The sequence below is a fragment of the Diorhabda carinulata genome, chromosome X (genome assembly GCF_026250575.1).
Source record: "Diorhabda carinulata isolate Delta chromosome X, icDioCari1.1, whole genome shotgun sequence".
NCBI classification, from domain to species: Eukaryota; Metazoa; Arthropoda; class Insecta; order Coleoptera; family Chrysomelidae; genus Diorhabda; species Diorhabda carinulata.
In genome coordinates, this window is record NC_079472.1 from 60,825,560 (window position 1) to 60,837,506 (window position 11,947).

General features: G+C 30.8%; 1 protein-coding gene across 1 annotated transcript in view; it reads right to left on the reverse strand.

Annotated features, from left to right (window-relative positions):
• The window catches only part of LOC130901127 (uncharacterized), a 33,247-nt gene extending 26,068 nt beyond the window's left edge, over positions 1-7,179 (reverse strand). The window contains exons 1-2 of the mRNA XM_057812232.1: positions 7,032-7,179; positions 3,386-3,746 (exon numbers count right to left, since the gene is read on the reverse strand). Of these exons, the coding sequence (XP_057668215.1) occupies positions 3,386-3,746; positions 7,032-7,130 (460 nt within the window). The 5' untranslated portion in view covers positions 7,131-7,179. The remainder of the gene's footprint in view (positions 1-3,385; positions 3,747-7,031) is intronic.
• Between the last annotated feature and the right edge of the window lie 4,768 nt (positions 7,180-11,947).

Consider the following 11,947-nt stretch of genomic DNA (forward strand, 5'->3'; position numbering starts at 1 on the left):
TAAACATTTATCAATATTTAATAGGCACTAGATGATAGAATATAGTTACGAACAAGACCACGACATGGACCGTGAAGCCGATCCTGTCCAATTATAATGGAACTCTAAAATGTTTATCGGTACCTTTTTCAAAAATATCGGCAAGTTTGTTTTTTTAGAATTCATCTTCATGAAGGTCTTTTTATTTGTTTGTTTTTATTTATTTACTTTCTAGTATTCTAGAAATGTCGTTTCTGATATAAATTAAGCATGCTTAGCAGAGTTAGTTAGTTTATAATAAAAAGTCATAGTGACGACATAGAAAAGTAACCGGTGAATCTAAATAAATCCAATAAGTAAGAGACTGTGTTTATAAATTCACCTCCTCAGATCTAATAGACCTTAATTGTGTGTCTTTGAAGTTGAAAATTACATGAGGTCTTTACATTCAGCTGAATTTACAGTGTGGTCTGGAATTTCCTGAGATGTAACGATTAGTCATTGGTTCTTTGAGCAAAATATTTCAGTTTCAATGAATACAAGGTATTCATTGACATACGACAAACACCACACGAGCATCGACGGCTGTTTCGGGGCAATACTTCAGAGAAACGCCTCATCGCAATCAGGTGCAATATGCAGTGGCTAATCCCATCTCCCTTTTTTACTTTTTTTCCAAGAGTTTCCTTGAACTTCGTGTTTATGTGAACCATCCAAGGAACCTTTAAGAGTTAAAGAACAACTGGTATGCTTGAAAGAATCATTAGAAACCCAATAAATAGTTTACTGAATGTATAGAGAATAGGTGAGGTCAACTATATGATACGTATGTATAATCCATCAATTAAATTATTCGTGGGCATTGAAATTTATAAAATAGAACTAATAATGGCAAATCATATTTTGACCAAAATAGGTCGAAACGTTGATTTTTTACATGCTTAGCAATAAAAAGTCTTATATATTACGTATTACTTAATTTGTTAATCGTTTCATTTGCATAATTAATTTTTATGACATGTATGCATTAACCATCCAATTGAAATGTAAATTATTACATAATTTAAAATTGAATTTCATTCATTAAAGCACATTGCGATGTACACCGTTTAAACTCGAACGCTAAATCGATCATCGGGATCCTTAGAATGGGAACCTCACGTTCGAATTTTCCTTTGAGTACCGTCGCATAAATCACATTGTTCATCTATTTATTACATACCACCAAAAGCTTTACGTTCCACAGTTTTAGTATGATTTATATTTCGAAGTATGATTACTACGGAGTCAACCTTCAGTCTTAAATTGTGCGCTGGTAAGCTTGGTACATCCAAATAAATGGATGAATGTCGGATTAAATCTTAGTTCTTCGATAATGTTTGTTTCTAATTAGAACATTTAAAAGCGGTTGTATTTGTTTTCTAGATAATTTCTTTTTTCGGGTCCATTCGCCCAATGCGAGCGCAATAATCAGTGCTGTAATCGAAACTTTTTTCGATTCAAATCAATTCTTCACATACTTTTTCTTGCGCGTTGAAAATTATATAGTTGTTGTTCTTGAGAATTGCTCGACGATTTTACATTGTCAACCGAACCGTTTCGCGAGCTGCGAGCTTTGATCTCGCGATTGAAAAGCACCAAGTCGAGCCCACTAACACGGCACAGCTCACGTGCAATTTCTTGCTCTTATTTAGTCCTTTAATTCGCAATATTCCATCTTCGTCGCGTTTACCTGTCAATTGCGTTTTGTTATACCACTTTTAACAAAACTGATGGTTTGACAGTTAAATTTTTCGGTTTTCCATCCGTTTCCTTTTTTCACGTCCTGCAAAATGCAGTGGAGCTTCGTCATGCTAGTAGTAAATGGATCGATCTATATCATTTGGATGATTAACATCAGGAAAAAGTCTTTGTAATTTAGGCAATAAGAAGTTAATCAACAAATGTAGATCACCGTTAACTGTGCCCTCAAAAAAATAGGGGCTAAACATTTTATTGTTAATCATACCAGCCCAAACGTTCACTTTTTTAGGATATTGAGTGTGAGCCTCACACATCCAGTGAGGATTTTCTCTGCTTCAATATCTACAGTTCTGTTTGTTTGAATGAAACGTGGTTTCATCAGAAAAACTATTTTGTTTATGACCTCCAAATCTGCGTTCTTTCTGGCCATCATCAATTCACAGATCATCTTCAATTAACTCCTGAACCTACTGAACTTTGTAAGGGCGGAATTTTTCTTTATGTAAAACTTTCAAACAGGATGGTTCACTTACATCATTGTCGGCGGCAAGTTCTCGAGTTGTCTTATGCTGATTTTCCTCAAACTCTTGAAGTACATCTAACTTTTTTTCATCAGTAAATTGAACATTTCTACCTGGTTTTCTAATATTTTTTACATGTTCAGTTTCACGAAACTTTTTTTCAATTTTGCTTACTGTAGAGTGTGATACGTGTTGACCAAATATTTATTATTAAAAATTTCACAAATCTTCTTTCGTGTTTTTGTTTTATTTCCACAGCCAATCATACTCAAAGACGTCTTTTAGTAACTTTAAATACCTAAAAGACAGCATTTGCTTATTTGGCTTTTTGACCAATATTCTAGTATCTTGTGATTATTGTGATTATTTCTTAAGTATGTTTCAATAGACCAGACAAAAGTTAGGATAACAAAATAACCCCTGAGGTCATGTTGTACGAGAATTCCAAAATCGCCTCGATTATTTTCATGAAGTGAATGGTTATCATTTCATTTAATTGTATAGTACATTGAAAAATATACTCTAAATCATTCTACGTAAAGTTCTGTGATAGAGACATTATCAGAATTTTACATTTGAAAAGTGATTTTCTCAGTTATGATTGCATCAAATTTAAAAAATTTTATATTACTGAACGAAATACCAAAATCCCTTTCCAGCAAAGTACCACACAAATATGTGGCTATCTTATTTAAAATTTTAAAGGGCGTGCCTATAATTCAGAGGGGGTGCTGAAGGAAGATATTTTAATACACTAAATTGTCAATTAAAGAATAAAAATCGATCTATTTCATCTTTTTTAACATAATAACTCTAAAATTGAATTCATTCCATTGTATATTATATATATATATATATATATATATATATATATATATATATATATAGATTTTTTTTAGTTTTTTATTTCATAGATTTTTTGATATGTACATGTTTCTAAATGTTAAAACTAATCGGAGCGTCATTTTTTTATCAATCTCTTAAAAATTATTAAGTAAACCAATTTTAAAACAGAAGACACCTGAAATCAAGCACATTTAGAAACATAAATATATAGATTTTTCGATCATTATAACAATAAATCTTAGAAAATTTTCTTTTCAATATTAACAATTAATATTAGCTTGAAAGTATATACCTACCTTCCCCATAAATCGAATCTTCTTTTTCTACTGGTAGCCAAATCGGAAAAAGATCATCGTCTACATAATCTATATATTCTTGAAAGTCCAGATTCTCTGCGTAAGGACATTTTGGGGGAAAAGTCGAATTTAATACAAATAAACAAATATTACTCTTCCTAATTGACGAATCCGGACAAGGATTCCTGGTGTCATCTTGGTACGATTCACATGCAGGACTTACTTCCCATATTTGGTTCTCTAAACAACACCTTTTTATTATTTCCCGATTTGTGTCAAGGCACATTGGTTCCGAAGAAGTACATTCATTTTCCATAGTCTTTGGCCATACAATTCCATCCTGAATTTCTGTCGGACATTCCTTCATACAAAAATAAAAGTATTCGTTTTTCGAAAATTCAAGGCATGTTAGATAATTTTATAATTGTTATTTTCACTGAATATTTCAAAAAATATTTGATTACAGACTTCTACGGCAAGAATGCATTACTTCCTAGGTTTATTTTAATTCAGTTAATGAACTTTATGGAAAAGATTTGATGAAAAATTGGATGAAATCTCATGGAATGATTTGTGAACGATTCTCTGATTTTAAAACTGGTCCTATAAACACAAATGATGCAGTAAGTCCTGTAGGTACTGTCATTCAATGTTAAGAGCACACGTTAAAGGAATGATTAATAAAATTCCTGCCCTTATACTTATCGATTAAATAATAATAGGTTACATCCAATGGAGTAAACATTTTCAACGAACAGGTGTGGCCACTTTCTTACCGATTCCAAAGGTGTAATCTTCATTGATTAATGGGAAAATGGGAAACTATAACCGGCGAACATATTGCTAATTTGTAGTGTTCCATTTGGACATCACGCCAACGATTTTTTCCACTAGTACGCTAGTTACTAGTCATTGCTTCATCCGTCTTGATAATCTGATTTGATTCACCGCGATTCTCGCAATCTAAATAAAGCTTGGTAGGAAACTTTTTTCTTTACAATATAAAAAACTTTTTTTCAAAAACCACTCTTTCGTCAAACCGTAACATACTTTAGAGTTAATTGATTTTGGAAATGAGTTTTTGATGTTCAGTGAAGGTAAAAGTTGGAGCTCCTAAAACTATTCTTCTCGCTCCATAAGAACATCTCAGATCATAATCTCAATTCATATACTGATCAAAGAAATATCCAGATGTTGAGCTTTCAGTAATGAAATGAAATGATTTTGATTAGTTAGTTATAAAATCATGAACATCTTCACTGGGAAAGACTGATAGGCATAATAAGAAAAACTATACGTATGGAAACGATGTTACTTCAACTAGTAACATGGAGGTGCTAGCAGAAAATTAATTAGACATTGTTACTATTGCTTAACTGATTTTTTTCCAAATGATATATTACTTTCAATGCAAACTGGCGTACTAACATAGTATAGAAAAAACTGAGGAAGGATAAAAAAAGTGTAAAACTAATAATTAAAACGAAAAGTCTCGCAAATACAAACAACTATAGGTGAAACAAGATTTTCCATAAAAGAAAGTGTGATAGGAAAGGAGAAAACTTCTTGATTTTTGGAGGTTCTTAAACTCGAGAGAATAGAAAAAAAATATTTTAGAATTAAACAAAAATGTACTCCAAAATCCTGTTGATGAAAGATATTTTATTTTCGCAACATAATCTCCATTCAACTTTATACTTAGTTACATTAAAACAATCACATCACCATTCCTAGAACATTACTCAATAAGTGGTGTAACTTATTGAGGAAATTTGCCAAAAATCGATTCTATTCATCTTTGTAATCACCTTCAAAAGCAATACAACCATTCCAACGCTTCTCTATCTTCTCGATGTCGTGCTTGTAGAAAGATTTGTCTTTTACCTCAAAATAGTCTTCAGTTTTAGCATTTTCTTCTTCAATTGATTTCAATTTCTTACTGGCAAGCATTTTTCTGAGATCAGCGAAAAGCCAGTAGTCACTAGGGGCAAAAACTTGACTATACTGTGGAAGAAGAATTGTGAATTGGTGGATTGTCTTGATGAAACAGTGGTTTTTTCTTCGACAAATGAGGCTATATTTCCTTGATTTTTCATTCAAGCAGTCCAACAACTCTGTGCGCCTCCCAAAATACTGAAGCCATAACCTTCTCAGCAGACTGTTGTGTATTCGGACGTGTTTCACCGGCTGCAGTCCATTCCGATGATGATCGTTTAGATTCCGAAGTTAAATGATGGATTCATGTTTCATAAATTGTCAATTATTGACGCAATAAATCTAATTTATTACGAGTAAACATGCCTGAACACTGTTCTCAATCATCAACACGTTGTAGTGTTTGATCGACTGTAAGTAAACGCAGCACCCACTTTCTCATGATCAAATGCTCACGGAATTTCAATTCACGATTAGATTAGTGGGCTTTTTTGATGTTTTCTGGAGTAACCACCTCGATTGGACGACCAGAACCACCATCATCGATATCTGTACGACTACGTTTACATTCAGCAAACCAATAACAAATTTTTCAATAAAGTAGAGTCCGGATAACATTTTTTAAAACCATTACTCAACCTGTACAGTATTTTTTTTTTGTTTCATCAAGAAGCAATAATAAATTAACACACGAACTTGTTTTGAATTCATTGTTTTAAAAAGAACTTTACTTAAATGGCTGTCACTTTTTTCTGACAAATCGAAATGTCCTGAAATTTTACACATAGTCGTTTGAAAGTTAGTACTTCATAAACATAATATGGGTCAGTTATCGTTTTTCATTTTTCTAAATAATCAAAATGGAAATACCAAAACAATATTTTCATGACCTTTTGACTGTAAAAACATTTATCGCCTCCTGGAGACCAGTATTCGTTTGAATTTTCATGCGAGAGAACATTTGATCAGCATTAAACAATCGCTGCACCCATCTCGCAGATAGCTTCTGAATATGTAACTTTTCATGTAAAATATTGTATCCTCATATAGTTAAAATATTTATTTCATCAGCCGTCTCACATACTTTTAATCTACAAATGGTAAGTATAAGGACACAGATTTTATCAACCAATTTTGGAGTAGTACAGTGAATTATTATTCCGATATTTCGGATCATCCGTCCAGTTTTGAAAGCAGCAAATTAGTTAGAAACCATTGCATAGAACTAAGCGGTTTCTGGATAATTTTAATTTGAAGTTCCTATAATTGTTTATCTTCGTAAAAAGTTATATAACAAACTATATTATGCCAAAAGTTTTATATTTATTCGCGAATTTGAGCATTGCTTATTGAATATATAAATTGGAAAAAGCAGCATCTACATTTCTTTAAACAATACTCAATTCGCGATTACAGCAGAAAGATTCTTTATTGGACGTTGTCAAACTTCACCAAGTTTGCAAATATTGAATCCAAAATTAGAATAATTAGATTTCAGGGTGATTAAGTGAGGAAACAGATAAATGAAGTAGTTTTAACATTGGGGTATCTTGATACCCAGAACAAAATGAGTAATGCCATCATGTATCTACCGTGATAACGCAAAAAAACGACTGTTGGATTGAGAAGCGATTGGTAATGAGAATTTTACAAAGGAACTGAACTAAACTGGTTCCAATTACAAAATTACGAATTTTAATGAGGAACTCACCTTGATCAAATCATTTTCTGATGTTTTGGTAGCAACGAGAAATAATATACATAATAGTTTAACAAAAAACAAGTGTCTAGTACAACGAACTAATAACATGTTCACATTTCTATCGCAGTTCTTCCTATCCAATCGAAATTGGTTTACAATAATCACTGAAAAAATAAGTTATAATTGTAACGCGATACAATCTATGTATTTAATCTTATCAGAAGAAGATACAGCTACATAATGTAATTTATTGGATGAAAAAGCCAATATCTGTGCAGGGATAAAAAATTTCACTATTTTCAATAGTGAAAATTGTTTTATAAAATACCTGCGTATTTGCAATTTTCAATTCCGAAGGTAGCTGATGATTTTTTTCTTCTAGTAGGGTATCTATGAATGTCTCTCAATTGAATTGTGTTTGCGAAACAATGAAAAAAGTGGGATGAGTTAAAATTTTGAGGTACAAGACCCCCAGAAAGACAAAACTAAGATGCGATTCGAAAAATGAGTAGTAAGTTATTAAAGCATTACTAGAATCGAGGAGTTCAGACAAACTTTTAATGGCGATACAATCAGAGGATAACTTTGTAAGTGTGTATTTATGTACAGACCATTGAAGGGCGCCGTACATGTGTAGGGCAAGAAACTTTGAAGATCGTATTAAGTCATTGTTGAGTTTTAACGGTCATAAAACTTCCATTGTAGAACTAAAGTTTTCTCAGTTTTTAAACAGACCCTGTCCGCGTCGACCCAGGACTTAATTATATTTATGGATACCAAAAAAAAAATAATTGGGCTCGAAACTGTCACAACAAAATGTATTTAGGAAGGATGAATGACCTTATGTTGAGAGTTATGTAGTTATTTTTTTATAAATTTTCCCTATATCGGCACTAGGTGAAATGAGCTTAGGAAGTGGAAATTTCGTATTCTGGTAACTAATAGGCTAATAAACACACAAAAGTAGGCTTGCAATAATGACAGTCTAAAGGTCACCATTTGATAACGTAAAAAAACCTGCATCAAGAGAAAAGCATTTTACTAAAAAAAGGGTGGGCTAAGATTATAAATAAACAGACCTTGATCTTTTAGTAAATATTTGTTGTCTATTACACCGGTCTACAATATTTTTGCGCACGGGTTATACGTTATTTATTTTTATTACTTTATTGTCTAGAAATAAGAATTAGAACAAAAAAAACTTTATATTTTTATGAATATAAAATCAATGAAAGTACATAGAAAATTCCCAATGAGATGATTTATTGAAACAAATCAATAATTAACAGTTTTAAAGTGGAGTTGAGAATTTTTTTTTACTTTTTCTGTCATATTCGTTAGAAGTTTTGTCTCCCATCATGCTTTCAGAAAACTGGCCTCAAATTCCACTTTGTCTTGATGAAAGCATTCCCCTTGTTCTTTCGTGATCGTGTCAGTGATCAGCTCTTCGTACTTTTCAGCTCTATGGTTTCCAAGAAAAATATGAACTACTGACTTTAACATGATCCAGTCTTTTTTCCATTTATTACTGAGTAACTGGGAACCTTGGAAAAAACTTTTTAAACATTTGAAAGCATTAGACTCATGCTTTCAGTACACTGGCCTAGGAAACGTCCCTCAAATTCCACTATGTCTTGATAGAAGCGTTCCCTTTGTTCTTTAGAATAAGCTCCCATATTATCTTTGAATTTATCTAGAAGAACACATATTTTTAAGGACATTCCACATCCCATAATAGAAAAATTCCTGATCGTGTCAGTGATCAGCTCTTCGTACTTTTCAGCTCTATGGTTTCCAAGAAAGCCATCAACTACTGTCCTTAAACTGATCCAGGCTTTTTTCTCTTTATAACTGCGTAGCTGAGAACCATGGAAAAACATTTCCTACTTTGTGTTCAGTACGTGCATTCCTGTTAAAAAATACACCATCTTGAAATCGCCAATAACTTCCCACTTGTACTCCATATATTTAATTGTTAGTTATAGCAAATTGATACTGTCGTAATTTTCTTTGAGATGTACGGAATGTGCTAATGGAATCGATGGAAATTTGTTCTCATTATGTAGTGGAACAGATTTCAGTCTTTTAGTTGAACTATCAATAAAAAAACGCCATTCAAATGTATGACATGGAATACCCATTTTCCTTACTGAAGAAACAAGAATATTCGATCATCAGATTTAATTAAATTCCATTTTTTTAACCGCGATGCTAGTAACTCGGCTTTACTTTTTGAAAGATTTAAATCTCTTATTAAGTCATTGAGATATTGAAGATTGATGAGGTGTGGTATTTTGAATTCAGATTCAGAAACGAATTCAGAATATACGGATACAGATGAATTTTGTGATTGCGAGCTACCTTGAGAGAGTAGTTGCTTTTCCAACAATGGTAGAGCAGGTACAGGATTTTCTTCTGTATGTGATATTAGAGCAGATGTGGATGGTGAATAAAGACGTTATTTCTCTGTAATATTCAAACACCAACACAACTAGCGATGCAAAAAAACACTACTCACACACCCTTTTACTTTTCTTTCTACACCACCAATTGGGTGCAAAATTCAAACATTATCAAATCAAATCATAAATTCTAATCACATTTCTTTTTATGTACACCGTATGTTTTTGTGAAATCGGCCACAGAATTTCCCATGTTACCATTTAAACTCCATGTTAACTTCGAGTCGCCTACCTGCGCGGCCAGACCCTTCTCGCTCCGGGGGGGCCGATCTTGGGAATAACAATTTTTTTTGATCATATTTTTTTATCTTATTAATGCTATTTTATTAAGCACTATGAAATTTTGGTTTTTGAATGAAAAAATCGAACAACTTTAACAAAAAGACTGTTTGACTGAATTTTCATTTTGTCGATTTTTTATGTTTTTTTGCTCTATCTAGTAAATATTACTTCTCAAATCAAAGCTTTCCGATAACAATTTTGAACATAATTTTTGGTTAAGAGGATCAGAAGGTGTCTCAAAAAATTTCTTAGGAGGCTAGGTGCCCGAGAACGATTTTTAAACTACAAAAAAACAGTTTCAAGCATTAATCAGACGTGTCATTTGTTAATGCTGTTCGATTTTTTTCATTCAAAAACCTAAATAAATGTAATTTCATACCCTTTAATTAATAAAATAGCATTGAGAAGATAAAAAATTATGAACGAAAATTGTTATTTGATGTATCAACAATAAAATTTAGGTAGAAAGACCCCCTCAGAGCAAGAAAGTTGAGATGGAGTTTAAATGGTAACAAGGAAAATTCTATGGCCGGTTTCCTCAAAAACATATGGTATGCTTATAGAATCAGAATATGGTAATTTGATACTTTCGCTTTTCCGATTTCGATGAATTTTTTTGTTTTATCTCTTGTTGGGTTGTAAATACCAATAATTTTGGAAAAATGAGTGAAAATATATGGAATATCAATGAAAACCTCAAGTTAAACCAACTAAAATATATGTAGAAGAGTTAGAAAATGTCCAACTGAAATCAAGTGCTTCTATTCGTAGTTAAAATTAAATAATTTCAATTTAATTTTAATTTTAAATATAAAGTTTCTACAATTCGATTTTTATTTTTTTTTGACATGTTTCGTTGATTATTATTATAAAAAAAATATTTGTATATACAAAATAAAGCCAGTATCAATCAAAATTTAATAATGGAACGAACAATGTCTAAATGTATCTAATATTAAAAAAAATTGTTGATATCTGAATGAAAAATTTACAAAAGTTATTATTAAAAAATGAATTGATAGAGCCTCTATTTATTATGTATTTTTTTCTTGATCAAAATGGTTTTTTATAGAAGATTTTCCAATAAATTTATAGTTTGCTCTAAATTGGTTCCGAATTAGCTCAAAATCGTAAATAAGGAATGTTACTGATATCAGAAATTTATAAAAAACGACGGGTTGCACTCCGGGAGTGGCTGCAGAAGTGTAAACTTGAATATTACCGATTTATTTTTAATATAAAATATAAATAATATAAAATATATGTAGAAGGGTTAGAAAATGTCCAACTGAAATCAAGTGCTCTTATTCGTAATTAAAATTAAATAATTTCAATTTAATTTTAAATTTAAATATAAAGTTGGAACTATTCGATTTTTATTTTTTTTTTTTGACATGTTTCGTTGATTATTATTATAAAAAAAATATTTATATATACAAAATAAAGCCAGTATCAATCAAAATTTAATAATGGAACGAACAATGTCTAAATGTATCTAATATTAAAAAAAATTGTTGATATCTGAATGAAAAATTTACAAAAGTTATTATTAAAAAATGAATTGATAGAGCCTCTATTTATTATGTATTTTTTTCTTGATCAAAATGATTTTTTATAAAAGATTTTCCAATAAATTTATAGTTTGCTCTAAATTGGTTCCGTATTAGCTCAAATTCCTAAATAAGGAATGTTACTGATATCAGAAATTTATAAAAAACGACGGGTTGCACTCCGGGAGTGGCTGCAGAAGTGTAAACTTGAATATTACCGATTTATTTTTAATATAAAATATAAAAAATATAAAATATATGTAGAAGGGTTAGAAAATGTCCAACTGAAATCAAGTGCTCTTATTCGTAATTAAAATTAAATAATTTCAATTTAATTTTAAATTTAAATATAAAGTTGGAACTATTCGATTTTTATTTGTTTTTTTGACATGTTTCGTTGATTATTATTATAAAAAAAATATTTATATATACAAAATAAAGCCAGTATCAATCAAAATTTAATAATGGAACGAACAATGTCTAAATGTATCTAATATTAAAAAAAATTGTTGATATCTGAATGAAAAATTTACAAAAGTTATTATTAAAAAATGAATTGATAGAGCCTCTATTTATTATGTATTTTTTTCTTGATCAAAATGGTTTTTTATAAAAGATTTTCCAATAAATT